Raw genomic sequence first — 22,829 nt, forward strand, 5'->3', positions numbered from 1 at the left:
AACTGAAGGAGAATTCAATTAAGAAAACCCATTGGCTCCTTATTGACTGTAGTTAAGAAAATAAACTGAGGAAAGATGTATTAAAATATGTCTGGACTGCTTAGTATGCTTTCGTTTAAGCTTGTGACAATCAAAATGGGAGAATTTAAATTCTTTACAATTAAGCTCTTCTTTTGAGCAGATTGAGTTCTCTGGGTTATTACACTGTGCATTTTTTAATGTACACCCTACTCACTCACACCCCAAAATGCAGTCTTGCAGTGAATCTGCACGTTGTAGCGCAGGAACACCACAGAGCAATTGGAGAAGAAAAAATATTTAAGGTTGTGAATTTAATTTTGTTCTAGGATTTTCATTTTCATTTATGGCACCCGTTGTGTTTGAGACCACGGACTAATTTATGGATTAGTTTTAAACCCCCAGTCTGTCACACTCAATGAACAATTCTAAGTTGGAGAGAATCCATATGAAAGGATTAGAATGTGCCACAGTGGAGCTTACACATGACTGTTTCAACTAAATATGGCCCAGCTGCCTCTGAGGCAGTGACATTTTTTTCTACTTGGTAAATGGTTAGTGTCTCTAATCTCACACATTGTCAGGGCCTTTTCATTTTGTCAGTATCATATACCACAACATGAAATATAGGTGATGTTTAATTTATTCAAGATACGGTCCCATTAACTGTTTGTGTGGATGAGAGACTAAAAAAAGAAAAGTCAATATTTAGTGAAAAGTGCATCTTTCAAATAGCAGTGCCCAGCCCACCCTTGGACACCTCATTTGATTATACTCATAAAAGAGATAGAGAGTGACCTTTGAGAACTTACATGCTTACTGGGTTTCCAAGAACATGGGATTGCTTGGTGTTGACCATATAAAGTAAATGTACAATAAATTTGCCCTTGTTGTAATTAAAATTAAAATAGAGACAATAGCTTGGCAAAGCCTTTTTAATTTCTAACCCTACTCCACCTAAGTCCAGCTCAACTTTCTGTGACCTCTTTTCCTCATAGGCCTAGCTCAAAGGTGATTCTTTAAAGACAGCAACAAAATGAAATTTCAAAAAGCTTTTGTTAGGGCAATTAGGCACTCTCATTTTTCAAGCTAATTACAGCATTTATGACATACTGGAAATTCACTATTTGCATTTTGCCTGTTGTACACTTAGAATGTTATCAAACAATCTAGAGTGACCCCACAAGTCACAGGCACAAGCTCGTGCATCTCCCCAGTCTTGTGATTAAGATGCCCTTAAAATCTCTGCTCCACAGAGCCGCGCCCACCTCAGAGCCAGGGTGTCTGCGGTTTCTGCATGAAGTCATAATGCAGTTATGGAAGAGAATTAGATCCTGTCACAGTGCTCTCCTGCGGGGAGCACAAAGTCACTTCTGAAGATTTTTTTTTTTTAATTCTTTACTTGAAATAGCCTCTGTTCAGATAGCACACCAGATGCTCTTAGAGAAATGGAATCAGCGGAGTCCCAACTCCCCGGATATGCCTCAGCTAAACTGCTGTAGTCTCCTGCTCCATGGCTGGCCACGGTTTTGCCATTACCAGCTGCAGTAACTGTGTCGTTTGACTTGAACCTGTGTTTGCCTCTAACTGTTTTAGAATGTGTTTTTTCCTTCTCAGCATCCCTTTCTCCTCCCCTTTTGGGTGCAATTGATGGATTTCCCATCCCAAAAATGGGAAAGCAAGCTGCACTGTGAACTTTCCTTTATTTATTTTCTAGTACCCACATAGAAGCTGATGTCTAGCTTCACTTAGCTTAATTTCATCATAAAGCCAACATTACGTTGTGATGTAGGAAGACGGTAAATTGGGGAGTCACTGGTTATTGCTAAGAAATTATTTTTAAAGACTCTAACCCTTAGGTTTTTCTCCACCCCCTTTCTTTCATTTTATACTAATGATTTACCTGGTGGGAAAAAAGGCATATTAGAAATGCTACTAAAAAAAATAATGAGCCAAAGTGTTTATTGCTTTTTTTGTTTGGGAAAAGAGCCAGTGCCTAGCCATAAAAATGTACTAATATGCATATAAGTGTTTCTATACAAATGTGCATTTGATTTTGCCCTTCAAATTGAAAGCACCTCAAACTAACACTTGACTTGGATGTTTCAAGTAAGGAGATATGTCAACTACGTCATGAGAATCTGGTGTAGAGATGTTTCGACTGTACGATTTTCAGTATTGTTTTTTTTTTTTTACTGCTATTTTATGCATACAGACTTGACTTGTAAGTATCATGTTCTTATATGGTATATTTTATGCTTTTCTTTCCTTCATCTATTCTTCAGAAACCCACTTAAAAATTATATTAAGTAACAGTGGCCTCTCAGACTTCTGGTTAATTCTGGCTCCTTGGAAGGGCTAAATTTTTTATTGTATAGGATCCTAAGGAAAGCATGCCAACTGAAGAAAAACACCAGTGTGAATTCACGGGTCATATTTATAAATCGGAAGCACCAGGCTCATTTGAAAAAAAAAAAAAGTTATGTTCATCATTCTAGTGCATTTAAACATTGCCTGTATTGAGTCCGAAAGTCTTTTGAAGCCTCCAGAACTCATGAAAATAACTACCAGCTAAGTAGCTGCATTATAAAAAAGGACCAGTATCTACTTATGGTTTTCATCCAGAATCCCAGTCCAGCTAGAGATTGACCAGCTCATGTGTCAGTGTCTACTTCTTTCTGGCCAGAAGGGGAATGTGGGAGGAAACATATTTGAGAGGTGTAGAACTGAAAATTAAAACGTGGACAGATAGGCTGACACGAATGAAGTTGGCTAGAATAGTGGTGTTAAAATGACTCTGGAAAAAGAATGCCGTTGTTCATTTTGTTAGGTATTTATCCCACTTCCCCTCTAGCCAAAAAGAAAGAGAAAATTTCTTGAGCCCCTTGAAGAATTACCTGTGATGAGGTACCAGTATGGCAGGCTTAGTTTTGAAGCCTGGTAAAAGGAGAAAACTAGAACAGCATCAGGACTAGAAGAGGAAAGAGACAGACCACATTTTCTAGCACAGCACAGGCATTTGGCAGGGCTATCTCTAATGCAGCCATGAAGGCAGGACTCCTGGCAGCTCGTGGCAGTGAACTTGGTTCTGAATTGTGAGCACAAGGATGACTAGAGACTTTAATTTTTGAAATATCACATGATTAGAAGTGTCATTTGGCAAATTATGTGGACTTGGGTATTTCCATGACAGACTTCTGCTTTTAGATTGTAACATAGTAAGATCTGCAGAGTGGAGAATGGATTAGTGGGGTATGTGTGTGTGTACAGAAACTAATCTGAAAACCTTTAACATGTTCATTCCCATGGCCTCCCAGTTAATTGAACTTTCCAGCTGAACTCTACTGAAATAGCACACTGGATAGAAAACTTGAACCCATATATTCATCTCCAAGCATCTGAGCATAAGCCATAAAATCATCCGAAAGTGCAGTTGATTCAGTGAAGCCTAATTGGCAGTCATGACGCCCGAGTGCCCAGGTGGGTTGGGTTCAAACAAAGGCAATGTTTGAATGTATGAATCCGTTGTTTAGCCAGCCTTTTGACTGAGCTTTTCTGTCACAGTCCTGAGCCTTGATGCGTTAAGAGCCACCTACCAGTCACTGAGTTTTCACTGGCATTTCTGTCATTTTGCATGTTTCCCTGACTATTGACTAGCAAGTAGATGTGTCCTGGCAAGACCCGCAGAACCAAAGAATTTACTGTTTTCCTCACTGGCTCGCAGCTTTGAGCTGAAGGCATGTCTTAAAACAGTGCAACTCACTTCAAATGCTTTTGGCTTTTCATTTATTATTGCTTGTCACGCGATGTTCTTTGAAAGCTTGCTCATATATTATCTGTTCCATTTTTTTCCATTTTCCCTTTTTTTGCATGCCGTTCCTCCTGTTTCTTCCCTTCCTCCAATCCTCTGTTCCTGTCTGTAGACACAACGGCGACGACAGAACCAGCAGTTCACGGTTGGTATCACATTACTGTTTATCTACTTTCTCAGCACTGCTGAGAGGCAAGGCAAGCCTGGGAAAAAGAGAAATGTAGTCTTCAAGGGCAATCGTGTTTCAAGTAGACTGATCTCATAAATATACTGTAATTTTTAAAGGCTTGAAAGATGTCGAGTCTTGTCATTTCTGTTGTGAGTTCAGTAGCCAATGGTTGCAGTCTGAGGTGCAGCCTCCTCCTCACTGACTGGCAGGAATGGCAGGAGTTTCAGTGGCACATAGTCCTTATTTAGGTAACCCCACCAGACACCGAAAAACAGGGGACTTCAAAAAAACTAATATTTGCCTAAAAATCATAGCATCTGAATTAAAGGGCCGATGGCTTTCTTCGTTTATAGACTAGGCTCCTAGGTACATGTTGAAGTGGAGTCATTTGTGTCACTTAGTAACTGAGACTAGAGGACAGGTCAGAGCAGAAGATTCCTGTTTAAATTCATGAGGTAGTGATGAGGAAGATTATTGCTCTTTTAATTATGTCCCCAGTTATGTTTACCTCCACAACCTCATTTCTGGTTCACCCTTAATCTCTGTGTGCATAAAAGTTTATGCTAACATTTGGCAGGAAACATCTCCAAACCAAGAATATTTTAACAGCATTAGCTGGGACTTTAAAAAAATTCTCTTGTGTCATTGGTATCTTGTAGGAAAAATACTAAAATCTTAGTTAAGATTTTAACCAAAAGGTGAGGAAGCATCAGGAAATCCTTTCCCCAATTCCACCACTGACTTATTTACTAGGGTGGAATAAGTCTATTAACTTCTTAGGTTTCTCCAGTCGAAAAATTAGAATTGTGTCTCATCTGTGTACTACGTTATTAGCTCAAATCTAACCAGGCTGATGTTGTGCTTACAGATAGATATGTTCATTAAAAAATCGGCTGAATTTTAATAATTGAATCCAAGGGAATTATTTGGTAAAGATCTTACTTAGATGACTTTGCATGTTGTGGAGGGTTGAAATCTATTATTTAAACTGGTCCCCAAAGCGGTCCCCAACCTTTTTGGCATCAGGGACAGGGCCTCCTAGGAGAATCTGATGCCTGACCATCTGAGGTGGAGCTGAGGCTATGATGCTAGTGCAGGGGAGCGGCCGCAAATAGAGATGAAGCTTTGGTCACCTGCCCACCGCTCACTCCTGCTATGTGGCCCAGTTCCTAACAGGCCACAGATTGGGGACCCCTGATTTAAATGATTACAGGTGATCACCCAACCCCGTACCATTCATTCAACTTTTAGAGCAACATCTCTCGCTAGCATGGACCTGCTTCCTTAAATAGACCTACATTTAAGGACTCATCCGTTGAAAATCTCTAAGGAAAACCTGCCCTTTGTAAGCTGACTTTGAAGGTCAGGCCTTGGTGCTTGGCGGATCACCCCCATATTTGGACTTGCTGATCAGGAATTTTGAGGAAGCAATATAGCCCTTCCACCCCACTCCTACCTCACACTGCCATTTGTGCAAAGGAAAAAGTTCATAAAACAAGCTAAAGGGCCAAATACACCGACAATCATGAAATATCAATTAGGTATAAAACTTCTACTTTCTAAGGTAATGCCCCATAGTGCTTGCTACATCTCAGACATTGCACTCCATTAAGCTTAGTTATTTGTAGGTTTCATCATTAATTGAGCACTTCCTGACTTTTATCGATTATTCTCAGAGCGTTAAGGCTATTTTAATGTAGTTCAAGAGATTTTGTTCTCTTCTTTTTAAGATGCTTTGTTCCGAGCTTCCTATAATTAACTCCAGGGTCAAATGTAACCATAAGATTCCCAAATTCTTTGAAGATCTTTGAAGAAATATTGATTACGTATCTCCTAAGACTCCAGAGTTCTATTTTCTAGGTCCCTTCAGTAAAATCCATGTACTTAACATAATTCTAATGGATGTAGGCCTTGGAGTTGGGTGGGGCGTTCAAAGTAGGAAATATGTCCCATGACCTGAAAAAATGAGAAGTTTACTCAGGGCCAGTCCTGATTTTAGGGCACTGTTTTCGATCGGGTCTTTCTCTGGAGAGAGAGAAAGTGAAGGTGATCTCTTTGTTTGGTGTAATAAAGAGACACTTGGAATAGGACTTTATAGCATTCCTCTGGCAAGAAACCGATGTCTGTGTGCTGTGAGCAGCAGCCACTGTCTTATTAGTTCCGGGACAGTGTTCAAGCCAGCAATACCTCAGTAGGATGTTATTGACTGGCATTACCTAACAAATGTACCTAGAGCCAAGAGATTTGCGGAGGAAAAAAGAATAAATAAATTACACACACACACACACACACACACACACACACACATATCAAAATAATACATATCATCATAATATGTTTTCAACCATATATATGATTCTTTAATAGCAGGAGAGAAGTGATAACCCAGGTTGATCCCTATGTAGTGCTTTTATAAATATATTCTCCAACTTGCCTAAAATCCTTGTAACATGCCCAAAGAGGGGTCCCACCACTATTTTGAACAGCATACTCTCCAGCCCACAGCAAAAAGCTTTAATGAAGCCAAAGTAATATCTAGAATTTTACTGGACAGAGGGGAAAAAGTCTTCCAGATCAGTTATTGGGGTAGAAACAGTAATAGGAATATGGTGGAAAGTACAAAGCAGGGACCAGATTTCCAAATAGATGAACATACAGGACTGATTTTATTTGAGTGAATTATGGTTAAAACCCAACTTCTTTGGTGCAGCAACCACTTGACTTAGATCCATTTAAGAATAATCTTGAGATGCTCATGATAGGGATCTGGGCCTAAAATGTGGGAAAATGTGGTTTGATAACTTGGCAACTTAAATGACAAGACATATTAGGTCAGTCAGTTGTGACCAATTTACTGGTCTTAAAAGTTTTTATACTGGATTTCCTTCCATATTTCTCTTTCATAAAAAAAAAGGAAAAATAATAATTTTACAAAAAACTTTCCCTTTGAAGACTCATTAAAGTATTTTATTCATGCTTGTGTTGCTAGAGTATGTATGAAGTATACCAGTTGTTTATGTATGTTGACCATTTGTTCTTACCAATATCTGACCGGAATAATAATAAGCATGTATTGGAAGGTTAGAAGTGCATGGGCATGATTCAAAATCAAATGGATTTTCTCCAAAAAGAAACCAAACAATAATCAGCCACAATGTGTTTCTAAGGATCTAATTGATAGTAAAGATAAATGTGAGTGTAAGAGTGGAATTTTTAGATCAGGGTGACCGAAGGGGTCTTTTTTGAGTAAGGATCTTGAGCATTTGTATTTTTGGAGCTCATCCTTAAGGCCTGGACAGGAAGAATCCTGTGTTATGTGTGCATGTTGAGCAATGCAAAACACACTCTGCCAAATCCTGATACACCTGGTCTGAACTTCATGGCAGAAATGCATGAGTGACTTAAAGCACGGATGGTATAGTTGTTATTATGGTTATTGATGTGTGGGTGCGCGTGATGGTTTTTGTTTGTTCAGATGTGAGTGCTTCTCTGTTAAGCGTCTTGTGCCTTGTTCTTTTTCCACTCTGTGTGTCCCCTCCCATCCCACCCGCCTCCCCCATGTGAGGTTTTGGGTGACAGACAGCATGTCCATGTTCTGGAATAGTGCTTGTGCTTTTGCTGCACTGCAGTCAGCTGGCTTCCTCTGGGTTTGAGGTCTCTCTGTCTCTCTGTCTCTCTCTCTGTCTCTCTGTCTCTCTCTGTCTCTCTCTGTCTCTCTCTCTCTCTCTCTCCTATTTTAATATTTTCAGATCTACCTGTCCTTTTACCTTCCACCTCTTGTTATATTAGATGCTGATGATCTCATGAATTCAGAGCTCCCAAATGAGTTTTAATATAGTTTTTAGTTCAGTATATAATTGTGGTAAGACTCAAACTGGGAACCCCTCTAGGATAATTTTTCACTTTCACTTTCGGTTTCAAAATGTTTGGCTTGTGCTAGGTACATGTTCATACCCTAGTCCGGTGCCTTTAGGTAACTACCTCAATAGATGTCTCTTTCCCTGACTTATTTTATAAGTAGTGCAAGCCATGCTAGAATTTTAAAAGCACATGAAATTCTTATCTAACTTTCTATTCAATTGTGGGGAAATTCTGAAGCCCATTTTAAAGAAAAATAGCCAGCAGTGCGCATTATTACAACCTCTATGTCCACCATCTGTGTATGTACCTTTATGCACATCTCTCTGTATGAGTACACAACAATGGCATTCAAAGGCTGTCATTCAGTCAAGGCACTCTGCAGACATTGTATGTTCTGCTCAAGAACAAAGCTAAAGAGGTTTATGAATGGCTGCAGGACCTGAAGATTGCATTTCAGCCTTGATATGCAGTTTGGAAACAATGTGCTACTGTTTAACGGCGTGAACCAAATTTCTGCTAATGGGAAGAAGGGAAAAACTCTCCACAAAAGCTGACAAAGCAGGAAGAACAGGATGACTGAGCTTTTAGATTAAAACTACCGGGGGCGTCTGAAATCTCTATGACTGGTGATGGAAGTAACAGTTTTCATAATACGGCCAAGTGATCAGATGTATGCCGTTTAGGTAAGAGAGAGACCATCGCCTATCTTTTCTTAATGGGAAGGGTACTAGGACCAGTGGGTTTAAGTTTTTGTTTCCTAGAGGTTTTGTTGAATCATTCTCTTTTGAAATTCTCTTAAGAAAAAAGAAACTCTGATGAACCAAAGAACATTCAAATTCTACTTGACCTTGACCTTGAATTTATTTAAATGAATCTAGGATTTTATACTGTTTCTAATTTTTGAAGTTTTTCTTAACTGGTTTAAAATCATGTCACTTTTAGAAGATAGCAATTTCTGTTTCTAAGGAAGAATAACAACTGCAGAAGCACTATTCGAGGAGGCTCAGGCTATGTGTAGAACATTATAGCACCATGAAGAAGCAAAATACACAGCTCCACAGAAGAGACCATTGTAGCGTATATATTAAATTATCATGTTTGCATCTTAGGACTTTATTAATTGCTCTTGAGATTCCCATATGGTCATTTGTTTAGCAAACTTTCATTTGTTTAGCAAAGTTTAAAGAATTTGGTTGAGTACATTTTAATCAGAAGTGATGAAAGAGCTTTAATGGATGATATGAAAGTTTAAAGAAAAAAAACAAGTGGCTTCCCACTTATTGTTAAATTGAAAAAATTCCTTTCGAAGATTATTCTCTGCTTCATAAAATGCATCTTTGTCTTCTTTGAGAAATTGAGAGGTGTATAATTTTTAACGTGGAGGAAAACTACGTAAATCAAAGCAATTTTAGGAGGTAAATTTTGCATGTCATCACTTGTACACTCAGTGCTTCAGTAAACTCTTCCTAATTATATTTATTCAGCAATGATCCAACTATAGTGGAGCACTATGGATTTATAAAATACAATAGTAGTGCAAATACTAACGCCACTAACCCAAATGGCTTCCTACTTTCAGATGTAATCTGAGCAGTAGATTCCAGATGATTTGGTATATTTTAAAGTTTATGCCATTAAAAATGACAGTTTCATCTTTAATGAGGTGTATATCAACTGTCTGTTGCTTTTTAATGGGAAACTTTGCATATCAATGATATTTCATAAACATATTTGTCTTTATTTTTTAAAATTAGCTTTCTAACGCCCTCTCCAAGGAAACAAGCATTGAGCAGTAAAGCTGCCTACTTGAAACATCCTTGTTTAATATGGTTCAGTGAGCGCCAAGCACGTATGTAGAATGCTTTGATATTCATTGGGCCACGTAAAAGTGAGGGATTAGCCTTCTGAGAACTGCAAATTCATAATTAACTACAGAGAAGTATTTTATGTTGCCCATTTATAACAATTATTCAAATAATTGTATTCATCTGTCTTTATACAATGGATAGAACCAATTAGAAATAGGAACACTTTGAACCAATCAGATTTCAGAAAAAAAATGTATAGCAGCCCTACTCAGTTACCTGTATAAATTTATTGCATCACTCACTGCTTTCCCTTTAGTTACCTAAATCCATAGTCTGAGAACATCCATGGACTTGAAATCCTCCTGTTTTTAATTGACACCAACCCTTGAATGAATATTGGCACCCAGGGGTCTTGATGGAAATTTTTCAAGAGCTGATGATGTGACTACTCCTTTATAAAACAACTTACAAAATCCAAGCTTTTACTGACCATTTCTACATGAGCATTTCTATTAATTTGGGTTTTTTTTTTTCAATAGTGCGATTGGTTTGACATTACTTGTTTCCAGAGCATTTGTTTTGGTTGCTTTTATGCTCTAGTTAATAGTTCATTGAGTGTTACTTGCAAATCATTAATTCAGCAGATATGTACAGCACATATACTTTGTGCCTGGCTATAAGAAAAGGAAAGAGCTGAAAAAATAAATAAGACATTCCTCTCTCTTCAAGGACCTTGCAGTTTAATAGGTCCACAAACATCGTCAAAAGTGACAAATCCCATTAGAGAAGTATCAGCAAATTGTGTGATTTAGAGAACCAGGAGCAATCAGACAGGACTTCAAGAAGAACGGGGAAGAACAGTAAAGTCCTCCTTGACCGTCCAACTTTTTGTGTTGGTTAGTAAACTCCATTAAAAGATCAGCCTGCAAATAAAGCATGAGGAAGTGGAAGCCATTTCCTAATTGAGCCCCTCAACTGTTTATCTACTTTCCTCTTCACCTCTTTTAATTCAAATCAGAGCTTAGCTGAGAGCCATCACAGCTGGCCAACATTGGCGGTGACTGGAATATAGGCACGTCAAGCCCCCATTTGATTACCTCCTGACCTAACTGCTTTTTCAGCTTTGAGGGTTTTGTTCTTCAGGAATTCCTCTGATTTGTTACATTTTTCTTTTTTAAAAAAAATCATTTTGCAAATCAGATTTCCTGATGAAGGCATAACCTGCAATCTGCAGTTAGCAGATGCTATACCATTTTGAAACAAGTGATCCAAGAGCATCATAAATTGATCATGAACTATATTTGTCAGTATTGGCAAAGGATTTCAATTTACAGTTAAATGTGAAATAAAACTTACATACATTGGTATGTAACATCTAAATATATTTGTGTTTAAGAGATATATCAGAGCATCAACAGCTAACAATCAGGCTTTATTTTTCTTTTTTGCATGCTGTTATGAGTGATTTTAAACATTCACCTTCATGTTTCATGTGCTTTGAAAGTGGAGACTGAGGAATCTTTCTGCCTCGATTGTGTATCAGTAACAAAATTAAATGATTGGAGAAATGTACTTACATATTAATACATTTGAGCTATCCAAAAAAGAGAGCGATAGCAAGAGATTTGGCTCATGTTTTTAAGAAATTCATCCTCAGTTCTTAAGTGTTTTGTTTATGTCCCTTGAGGAATGGAAAGAAAAACGATTTGTTTTTACTTGTAAGGCCTTACTCAGTTGCCCAATTCCGCAGAAGAACTGGACAGTGAGGACCTCGCAGGTAAGGGCTAGTCATTAGGTAAGGCGCTGCAGTGTCCAACCTGTGGGTGCTCTGTCCACTTCTATGAAATGGCCATTTGGTTTGTCGAGCAATCAATTAACAATTGTGGATTTTGAGACTAAAGAAAAATAAATTTTTATTAACAATTTCTTCCTCCCACCCACCTCTCTTCCCTGTAGTAGCGGCATGTGTATTTCAAATTGGGGCTCGTACTATTAATGCAGTGGAGGTCAGGTCGTCTTCGGGATTGTACTAAAATGAACTTTTATGTTCTAGATACACAAAGGTTCAAGAGAAATTTCGTTGCATTAAAAAGCAGTTTAAGGATGTTGGATTATGAGACAAGATCTTTAAGAAAAAACTCATGTTGACCATTTACCTCTGTAAAGTAGACTAGAAAAGCCATGTCATAATAATCTTAGAAGCAGGGGGTAAGGAGGGGCAAAAAGGAGGGAGAGGGCAATTGTTTTGTCACACACCATGGTGTAAACTAATTATCCACCTCAGACCTTTTTCACAGCCCACTGAGCTCTTGCAAAAGTAGGTTTCATGCTTGATTCCAGAATTTAGGTGTTACTAATCCAGAATAAGAAGCATATCCTAAAGAGGGAGGGGATTTGAAACGGTCAGAGCTGAACAATTATATGAGCTCCCATGATGTTGTAGGACTTCACTGTCAACCAGTTACAGCTTCTTAAACGTTTTGATTAGTCACTTAATAAGTCAGTAAGGAATGCCCCCTCCTCGTCACCGTGTTGAGAAACCAAGGTATAGGAAGGACTGTAGGCGCTTACTCCAGTCCGTTGGAAGGAAGGAGGTTCCATGGTACCCCTTCTTGAAGATATTTCACTACAGCTCTCTTGAATAGTTGGTTGTTGAGGTGCAGTATTAACTACAGGTCTTACCCAGTGAAAGAGTAAGATAGTACTACCCAGTCTTTCCAGTGCAGTAGCTTTATTGCCTACCGTGTGCTTCTGCCAAACCTCAGGGATGCCTTTAGTTTTCTGTTAATGCAGCATGTCCCAGTTCAAGCTTAGCTGTTGGGTTTTCGCACAGAGTGAAAGCTCCGGGAGGCCCTATTGGTTTTATTCACTGCTGTCCTATAGTAAGCACTCAATTGATGCTTAGATTAATAAATGAATTCCAAATCCCAATAAATTTACATAAATAAATAGAAGATTAGAAATTAGCCAGCCCATCAAGAAAGTGTTTCATTTTTGCCTCTTTTTTGTGGTATATTTGGAGAAGTTCCAAAAACATTAGCCCAATTTTCTTTAAAAATAAGAGTAGATAAGTCCTCCCTGCGTAGAATGCAGTGCCAGGCATAAGTAGTCTCTACTCAGTTCTGATCCTGACCCAAAATAAACTGCTCTCTGACACAGTGGCCTGGGCAATTGGATCTTCTCAAGGATCCTAAGAAAAGACAGAGTTCTCATTGACCCTGATCCTTCTTGGCATATTAGCCAGGCAAGGATCACTCAGATTTGCATAATTTTTCTCCTCTTTAGGAAAATGGGACAAAATCAGCCATCCGCCCCTTCCCCCCAGCATCATCAATTAAGAAATACTCTCAGCTCTGCACCAAGTCAGATATGGCCTTGCTGCAGTTCCATCAATTACCCACAAGTCAGGAGCAATAAACTTAACAACTGTTTGTGTTCATCATAATTCGGTTAAATTAATAACTACATTGTCTCCCACCCCCACTCCCTCCAGGAACGGGGCAGTCATATATTGCTCAGGAACCATAAGTCATGTAGAACACTGATGATCTATCAGGCTGGGGCCAGGCTGCCTTTGCATCTGGTTTGATGAACTAATCAAAAACTGATTAGCACCTTTGTTCAAAGGGGATGCTGATTAATCAATTACTATTGATTGTGAGCTTGACTTCCCTCGGCAGCAAAGAGACATCTGAAAGGGAAAAAAAAACAACCAATAAAAATTGAGCAGCTGTCATAGTGTTTAAATTTATTAAAACAAAATACGTTATTTTTTATGAAGCTGTCTTGAAATGGGTCACTGAAGGGGAGCATATTGATTGAGAAAGGATGAACTTCTCAAATTTCTGTAGCCTAGAGACTGAATTCAATTATAATACAAGACAAACAGGTTAACACCCGTCTTAAACAGTCCATCAATAAATTAGAGTAGGTGTTGCACATTTAATGCTAAACTGTGGTAATGAATAATATTACCATTCATTCCCCGCTCCCATCTGGGTGGAAATTTCATCCTTTCCTTATTATGGATAAATGTTATATTCCGCATTTCCTTCAGAATAATGATAGTCTGTCTTCTACTCGCCCCCATTTCCCCCACCTCCCCCACATCCCCCACTTGCCACTGCTTCCTCGGCTAATGACAATTTCATAAGCAACATATGGTGCTCTATCCTCACCCAGCAAAGCAAGTTGCCCAGCTGATCCTCCTCTTTAATCTGCATTAAAAAATTATGCTTGTGTGTAGTTCAGTGACTTAATTATTGGCAGACCTGGGGAGCTTATCTAGTTTGACTTTGAACCCTTTCATTTACTTTTTGGGTGTTAACTTTATTGATGATGGATCCACAAGAGTTTTGAATTATTTTATCAATTACATCTGCTGTTTTTAGTGACAGCTGGTGGTTATTGCCACCCATGTGGAATAGAATAGCTTTAAGCATATTTATCCTTCTATTTTATTTTAAAACTTTTTAAAATTGTCTCCAACTGCCTCAGCAATGAAAGGGCCTTGGGGACTGTTTAGTGGAGTTCGGCGGTAAATATACCGTGTGCCAGGGAATGGCCCTCCAGCACAATCAAAGCAATCCATCAGTCTTCTGTTTTTGAATCAAAGGCACGGACAAGAAATTCCAGAGCTGTCATGCTTCCCCAAAATGTATTTTCAACTCTTGCCCTACAAACAAGAAAGCGATCTGGAAAAATCCTACAACGTCTCCCTCATAATCCACAGGAAAGTATGGGTGAGGGCAAATTCTAAATGGCTTTGATAATCCATGCCAGGTGTTAAGGAGGAATCCAGGTGAGCCAACTATAGTTCCCTAAATGGATTACAAAGGAAACATAGGCTCGAAATCTAGCCTGAATTTAGATAACAGAAGCACTTCAGGGTCTTTGGATCCAGATGATCCATTCTGGGGTGGGATATATGACCATCTGGCTATCGTGTCCTCAGTCTGCATGAGGAACTGTCAGTAGACATAGCACTTTGAAGGACTCTTAACTAGCTTCCACCTAACATGTGGCCCAGATTTGGAAAATAGTCTATTTCTTTGAGGGGAGACAGTAATAATGATGATGATAAAACAACAAAAACCAGGTGTGCTGTGTAGGGCCATTCAGGGTATGGCCCACAAATGTAAAGTGTGGTATTTAACTCATATTTATGTAGTATTTATAGCTTAGAAAGACTTTTTGCACATATTAATGATCTTATTTGATCTTCATTCACTCAGCACAGTTGTTTGAGTTCCTCCTACGGGCTGGGCTCTGGAATGGACACCAGGGATGAGCAGTGAACAAGACCAACTGGGAGCTGGAGCCGCCCTGGTGTTCCAGGCCGGGCCCCTGCTCTTGGGTAGTTACGTTCTAGTGGAGGAGACAGGCTCAAAACACAAGATAATGTCAGACAGGCATAAATGCTGGGAACAAAACAGAACTGGGTTAAGTGAGAGTGAGTGACTAGGGCTGGGAAGAGGTGGAGGCTGGTTTAGAAAAGCTCTCCAGGGAAGCCATTGGGACAGGAAGACCAATGGATGAGAATGAGCCGGCCCTGGGAAGGTTTTTGTGAGATTGTTAAGGAATGTTGTTAGTCTCCATTTACAAATGAGGAAACGGGGGTGCTAGAGGCTAAATGATTTATTCGAGAGACAGCCAGAATTTGAACATTTGGGTCTTCCTGCCTCTATGGGAGATAGAGACTCTGATTTAAAGTAGTTATTTTCCCCCTGTGAAATCTGTACTTCCTTTGCTCTGGGGTCTTGGGACTCCTTTTCCGCTTGGACCCTTTCCAGTGCAGCCTGTGCACGCCGGGAATGAGGAAGGGCAGTCTGGCTCTCTGCAGCCTGTCAGGCGTAGCCACGTGCTCGCCGACCTGGATAGATCTCTTCCAGCATTAAATCAAGCTCTTTCCCTTTCAGAGAAGACCTTAAATTCTTCTCAAATGTTTTCAGTTCCATTGTCCCCCTGACTGTCCTAAATTATGGGATGAGTTTCCCACTGAGATGGTTCTAAATGCCATGAGAAAGTAAGTGTTGGGTTGCAGAAGGTTAAACCTGAAGATTCTCTTATTTAAAAATTTTATTTAGTACAAGACAGTAGACTGACAAATCCATGCCAGCTTGTCTGTGACTTTCTCATGATGTGACTGAACTTCATTGTATTGCTGATCTTCCCATAATCCAACATGCTACTGTTTATCCCATGGGGAGGAAGGAGACCTCAAGTAGGAAGTTTTCCTCCAAATTAAAAAGTTGGCAAGCCACAAGGCAAAATGTGAATTCCAGTTCTACAGATTGGACACTGCTTTGGGGTGACTTCACCATATTCATTATTTCATCTTCACACCCCCCAAATGCCTGAGGTCCACTGAAGCATCTTTCTCCAGAGAGAGATTCTAGTGGGAAATGTGTGCTTGGAAATAGTTTACAACCCTGTCCTCTTATCGGGTGTATATGCCTTTAAGGAAAACTCTAGTACTATTCTTAGTGCCTTCCTGGTGCTTAAAATGGAAAAGACATCACATTTCTAAGCCCTGATTATTATGAGACAGAGGACTCCTGAGGATGTCTTTTGGTCTCTCTGGTAATGCTAAATGTCTAGGGAAGATTTCATCCTGTTGCAACAAGTCATTTCCACTGTTGGTTAAATTAACTAAATGAAGTTACTTGGGAAGGGAGAAAAATCAACATTAAAAAAAAAAAACCAACAACAACACTTGCTCATATATTTAGCTGACAAGTATTTCATAGCCTGATACTCAAGATGGTACACCTGAACATAATTTGGACTAGGTGGCCTTCAGCTGCCAGGCCCATAGCCTTGAGCACACACGGGTAGGCCATCAGTCACATTGTGCCAGTCTGCATAAATGGAGAGAGCTTGGTGACTTCAACTCAGCAACTATTTATGGGGCACCTCACTACCTGAGAACAAATGCTGAGTGTGCAATACAACCCTTACCCCCCAACGAGCTGATAAGTATTTGCTTGAGTCGGTGATCAGAACTGAAATGAAGTTCTCCTTGGGCTTTAATATAACATTTAAATTTGGCAAACACAGAATACCTATGATATGCCAAGCCCTGAGCCAGGGAGACACTTTCATAGTCAGCAGCACATTGACCTCCCAAAACGACCCTGTGAAATGTGTGATTGTGCTCGATGGCTTAGAGTAGCAGAGTGAAGATCTGCTTGAAGTCACAGAGGACAGTGGTGAAGCCCAGCGTCTACCCCAGATCTGATGGCGAGTCCAGTGGACTCTGCAGGAGATGAGATCCTAACTCTTCCTGCAACTCATGTTCAGGCCTATTTCTGTAGGATTAGGTAGGCAGTAACAGCCTAAGAGAGCCCCGAGTCCTCATCACTGAGCAGTGACAATGTACAGCCAAAGCCTGTGTGCAGTACTTCTAATTCAAATGAACGCACACTGAACTCCGGGTGGCACGATGATGATGATGACTGCAGTTTTTCTTCGAGCAGCTTAACATAGTTCCTTTGAAATGTTAGTGTAGCTGCAGTTACATTGCTAGAATGAAATGCAGCTGAAGGGTAGCACTAGATGCCTGGGATGCTGTATAGGAGTCTTCGTGATTTTCTTGCCTTACATTATTCCTTCCCTTCCAGTTTCTAAGAAGACAGAAAAGAAAGGTTATGCTGCATAGAGGCTAGTGTACTCCAATATATATTAACATCTTAATGGGAAAGCTGTGCATGTACTGTATACATTTACTACTCTCTGACAAGAGGGAATTAAATGTCAGAAGGATTTGTAGCATCTATAATTGAATTGGTGCTGAGAAAAGCAAATCTTAAAGAAGAATAACATATTAGGATTAGCAAATAATGTGGCGTTTTGTCAGCGCATGCCATTCAGTTTGTTCCCCTTCAGTAATAAAGTTGTGCTTTTTAAAATGCACACTTATTTTTGTTGCCATGACGGGAGCTACAATAGGTGGTAAGAATGAGTAGCGACATTATTCAGATGGTGCCGGGCTTTTTGGTTTGTTTTGCTTTGTCTTCGAGGTCAGATTTTGTTTTCGCCTCAGATTTGGAAAATCCACTGTCAGGCTTTTTCGTTCTTCCTAGCAAGAAGTTGCAAATGACATCATGGTCATTAAGCTTCTTGTGAGATAGACTAATCCCTACAGCCCTACGCAGCTGGAGACAGCATTTCCATTATAAGCTCCGACCCTAAGAGTTTTAATTAAACTGGCATGTCCAGCAAGACTTCAGCCCAGGAAAAAGACAAGACCCAAACCAAGCTACAGAACTGTTGCAGAAACTTTTCTTCAGTCATCCACAGATGAGCAAATTACTGATGGTAGAACATCTGTATTGTCCAATACACGAAGTAGAACTGATATTAGAGCCCCCCCATGTTACTCATTTTTAAATTGGGACCTAAGGTCATTTATAACCTTTGAAAAGAATAGATATGAGCATTTAAGGTGAGTGTCTGGCTCTCCTCAAGTCTTTAAATGAGCCGGGGATGTTTTGAAATGTGAAGGAAGGCCAGCTCGGGGTGGTCATGCCCTGTGCCATCTATTTTACTGTATATGTATCGCACTTCAGCTCCTCAGAGGTAGAAAACTTGGTGACCCTTTGACAAAAAGGTCGCCCTCAGACCATGCGACCTGGCTGCAAGATGGGCAGGCTGTAGTTGCAGAGAGCATTCTGCTCAGTGACTTCCTGCCAGAGTCCCTATTTGCCAGGAGCTGGTCTAGGATGTACTGGCTCTCCATGGATCCCTGCTTTTGGCAGCAGAGCCTTCTAGGCTTATCACAGATCCATGATTAAGGCATTCACCGGGCAGTTTATGTTACGCGTTCCATGCCAGGTGGTAAAGTAGCCATAGAAACTGGGATTTGTTGCAGAGCCCTCTTTTAACACAGGCAGCGCAACTGGAGGGCTGCATTAAGGATGATTCTGGCAAGTAATCTGAGGAGTGAAAGCAAGTAGAGAAAGAGGAGTCCCCTAGGGGGAGGGCGAGACTGACATTCCACTAGCCATCACTTTTCTTGTCAGGCCCTAGGGAACTACTACCTTTAAGAACTCCCCCTCTACAGCACCCAGGAGGAATGGATCAAGCCAGGTCGCCTGATCTATGGTAAAGAAATCCAAGCAGTTTGGGGCATCACTCTTGGGAGTTTCTTTGAAATATTTTTGTCCTTGCATTTTCTAAGATGCTAACGCGAACCCAGGAGGTTGAAGCTGTGACCCATGCTATAGTAGCCAACTTAATATTCTGCAAGCAGCTTGAAAGCACTTACCTAGAGCCAAGTTGTTCCAGCTTTTTGCCAAAAGGGATGCTAACTCACGAATACTAAACAGTTCATGATTGATCTGTCCTTAAAGAGACTCGTGTCACACTCAGAGCCATAGACACGACTGCAGGATGGGACAGTACAGGCAAGAAGGATCGTGCCATAAGTATGAGTTGTCATGAACACTTCCAGCATTTGCAAAGTGCACCTAAAACTCAGACTCATGGAATGACTAGGCCTGAGTTACCTGAGGTCACATGTGAAATGACTCGGATGGAATTCTTCAATGCAGTCGGAAGGTGTCGCCCAAACATGCTTGGTTCCTTAAGGCTGGAATAACTTTTATGCCATAGGCATACACCAACCAGACATATGGCTTTGCTCTTCAGGATGATGGGGCAAATTTTAGTCCCAGAAATAGGAACACTCTTATACCTGTTGCTAAATGTGAGGAACAATTGTAGTCTGTTAGAAAACAAGAGAACATTACCTTCTAAACCTTGGAGATGTCCATTTGCTTCAGGATCAGGCATGTTTACCTTTCAGTGTTGAAGCTGGTGGCAGTTGTAGAGTCACTCCTTGGTGTCCTTCTCTGCCCTATTTAACAAAGGAGCCAGAAATCTGGAGATGTCCCCAGGAAAACCAGAGAAGTTCATGGGACATGAGTGAAAGGATCTGCACCCCAACAGGAGCAGGATCTTTGGTTGATGGCAGAAGTCATAGACATTCCCAAGTTTTTCACTTAAAAGTAATTTTTCAGGGAACCGGCTAGAGCTCTTGCTTTGTGACCGGAACAGGAAAGGCCAAGCAGCTAACGGCCTTTGTCTGAGTCACGCTCCTTTCGGTGGTTGGTATTTCCTTCAGGTTCCAGCTTTCTTTCTGCTCCAGCAGCCCAATGCCTCTTTGAGTAACAGCTCATGCTGATCCTTCATACCATGACTGAGGCACCATGACTGAGGCAGCTGCAGGCACTTATCTAGTAATAGGTAACCAGCTTTCACCCTGTTCCACCCACCACCTTGGGCCAATAAATAGCCCTGTGAAAACTCTCCCAAACCCCATCCTGCACATGGAAACAAAAGGAAGGAGTGAGAAGAGTCCAGAAATAGCACTGCTCTTCATAGGAGATGCCAAACCATGACAGGCGCTGGCGAACCACCGCAGCTCTATCAATACCTCCAGCAGTAAACCCGGGGGTGGGGTGGGGGTGGGAAGAGGCGGAGAGGAGCTTGCAACCTGCAATGTTCCCTGTAAATTAAACATCACTTACCTTCTGTGTCCATCTGCAGTAATTGAAGGCAGGAAACATGTCTCGGTGATTAACTGGTGGTAGTAAACTTTCTGATCAAAGTGAGTACAGAAGGTAGCTGGAGAGGTTACCCTTGTAAATAAGTATTTAAAGTATGTAGGGGAAAATAACTAGAATCCAGGCATTTAATGTGGGCAAAGTGCAAGGGGAAAAAATGGCACTGAGCATCTGTAGCTATGAAGTTCATGGGGAGCAAAGATCAAATGAATGGTTTGAGCTAGAGAAATTAATCCCACAGATACTGCCCTGTAAGGTTTTTTGTTTGTTTGTGTTTCTTTATCAGAGTTTCTCTTCTCTCTCTCTCTCTCTCTCTTTCTCTCTCTCTCTCTCTCTCTCTCTCTCTCTCTCTCTCTCTCTCACTCACACACACACACACACACACACACACACACACACAGGCTTCTAGAATGTTCCTGTGCCTAGGCATGGAGGAGGCAGTCTTAACGGGACACGAGAGATCTTTCTCCAAAGGGGTTAGGCCTCTGCCTGGGACAGCTTCTCAAAGCTTCTCTCTACTCTCAGTCTTTCCAGGACTGGACCTGTCTTTACCTCTTGCCTCTTACACCTCAATGGCTAACGTCGCTTTGTTTTCCTCACCCGATTCTAAGACATGGAGATAGTTGAAAGACCTTTATTTTTCAATAGGTCTGAAGCTCATGGCAATTGGAGATTAGTTCATTCTATTCTGACAAGACCCCTCATTTTGACAGCTCCCTGGAAACACAACCTGCTGGCTTTTCTGTTACTTTTGTCTCCTTGTGAGCAATTTTGAATCAGTGCAGTTGGGGTGAGAGTCTCCAGTGTGTAAAACACTATCCTCCAGCACATACCCCATGTCCAGGGGCACCCCAAGGGGACTGTTCCCCTTCGACAAGCTCTTTTGTCTCTTAAAGGAATAAAAAGTTTCCATGGCTGAGTTCTGCTTGTTGAAATGACTTTCAAGACATTGAGGCTGTTGCATCTGCAATAGGCACCACTTTCGGCCGAGCAGGGAGATTCCTCTCCGCCACGTTTCAAGTCGAGCTTATTAGACATGTTGCTGGAGGGGCTCGCACATCACGGAGTGGGCTAATTGGCTGCAGTGCACTCTGCCTCCAACCCATCTCCATTCTCCAATTAAACTCCCATCATCCTGTTGTCCTGGGCGACCTGCTGCTGCATATGATTTGGCATTTCTGTTTGGGTTTGGATTTGGGTTGGGTTTTTTTTGTTTTTTTTTTTTTGGTAGTCCTTTCAACGGTAACTTAATGAAACACTTTAAATACTTCATTTTTTAAAATTAAACTCTCTCAATTAAAGCTCTTTCCATGGACCCCTCAGTCACGAGCTGTTTCCCCACATCCTTCAGTAGTTAATCTCAGAGCAGAATTGGAAATATCGATAGAAAGTGTAAATCACGCCCTCCTGCTGAAAGCGTTGTATCAGGTTTCGGCTCAAAAGAGCACCATTACCTTTAGCTGTCACGGATCTGTACACTTGATCGATAAACTTCAAATATTATTAGAGGTGGAGGCTTCAGAGATTTGCTCTGTTCTTTGGAGAGAGACAGAGATAAATCTTTCTTAAAAATTGACTTGAATTTGCACTCTCAGTCTTCCTGGTGAAATGCATTTCTCTTAGGCGTCCAGCAACTGCAAGGGGGACAGATTTATAGGCCATGTGCTTCTTGTACTGAAAGATTTAAATGGTAAATCCTTCACATATGACTTCACAAATCATGTAAAGTTAAAAGATTTTTACCGTTTCTGTTGCTGCTGTGCTTAAATTGTAAGGTACAGCTAGTAAATCATTTTAATGGAGGTGTCGTACTTGACTCAATAAAAAAAAAAAAAAAAAGACAATTGTTTAGCTTCCACTCCAAAATGTTAATGTATTAATCAACGGGAGAATAATTGTTTTTTACTACATTATAAATCCCGGGTGCCATTAGGATTTCAGCAAGGGGTGATGTAGCCACGGTCCTAAATTAAAATTGTTTACACTGCCATACATCCATTCCACATCACCATAGCTCATTCTGGGTTCATTTTGGAGTGTTCCCCAGCCAAACATGTCATTCCTCAGTCGGAAGAAGACATCCTGAGGGAGTGATGCTTATAAAGGAAAATTAATTGCATTGTAAAGTGTTAAATAAATAAAAGAAAAATCGTCAGTGGCGATGGACAATCATTCCTTGCTGTCTTTTTTGAAATAGGTTTTTAGGTTTTAGATTGAGGCTTACTCCCTCATACATCCTAAATGTAGCAAGCATGTCACTTGTCTTTAGTCTCATAATCCTTGCTTTATCTCTAGGCAGCTGTGGCTTTGGAGCTCCTTACTTTTCCTATGCATATGCCTAGCAGGGAGTAAGTCTCTGGGCATCTATAGAAATAAGTCACTGGGCATCTTGCCTCCCCTCCACAGTTCCTGTTACTGCCTGAAGGTACCATTCCGAGCGCCCTTAAATAGTTAGGTCATCGTCCTTAATAGGATCTGCAACTGGATACACATAGAGTGAATACTAAGACCAGTCAGAATGGGATGGACCCTATTTCTTCCCTCCCTGTTCCCTAAGCTTGTTCCACATGCATTAGTGCTCCTATGCTGCTTAT

At 40.6% G+C, this 22,829-nt stretch overlaps 1 protein-coding gene across 6 annotated transcripts in view; it reads left to right on the forward strand.

Annotated features, from left to right (window-relative positions):
- CADM1 (cell adhesion molecule 1) overlaps positions 1–22,829 on the forward strand; it is a 318,565-nt gene that overhangs the window by 291,087 nt on the left and 4,649 nt on the right. The window contains exons 9-11 of one of the 6 annotated variants that reach the window (XM_036220674.1): positions 2,234–2,242; positions 3,942–3,974; positions 11,391–11,444. The exons of 2 other annotated variants lie outside the window; for them this stretch is intronic. In XM_036220674.1, coding sequence (XP_036076567.1) covers positions 2,234–2,242; positions 3,942–3,974; positions 11,391–11,444 — 96 coding nt within the window. The remainder of the gene's footprint in view (positions 1–2,233; positions 2,243–3,941; positions 3,975–11,390; positions 11,445–22,829) is intronic. 3 more of the 6 variants (XM_016134927.2, XM_036220675.1, XM_016134928.2) reach the window with 3 other exon arrangements.

This window comes from Rousettus aegyptiacus, unplaced genomic scaffold, assembly GCF_014176215.1.
Source record: "Rousettus aegyptiacus isolate mRouAeg1 unplaced genomic scaffold, mRouAeg1.p scaffold_m13_p_5, whole genome shotgun sequence".
NCBI lineage: Eukaryota > Metazoa > Chordata > Mammalia > Chiroptera > Pteropodidae > Rousettus > Rousettus aegyptiacus.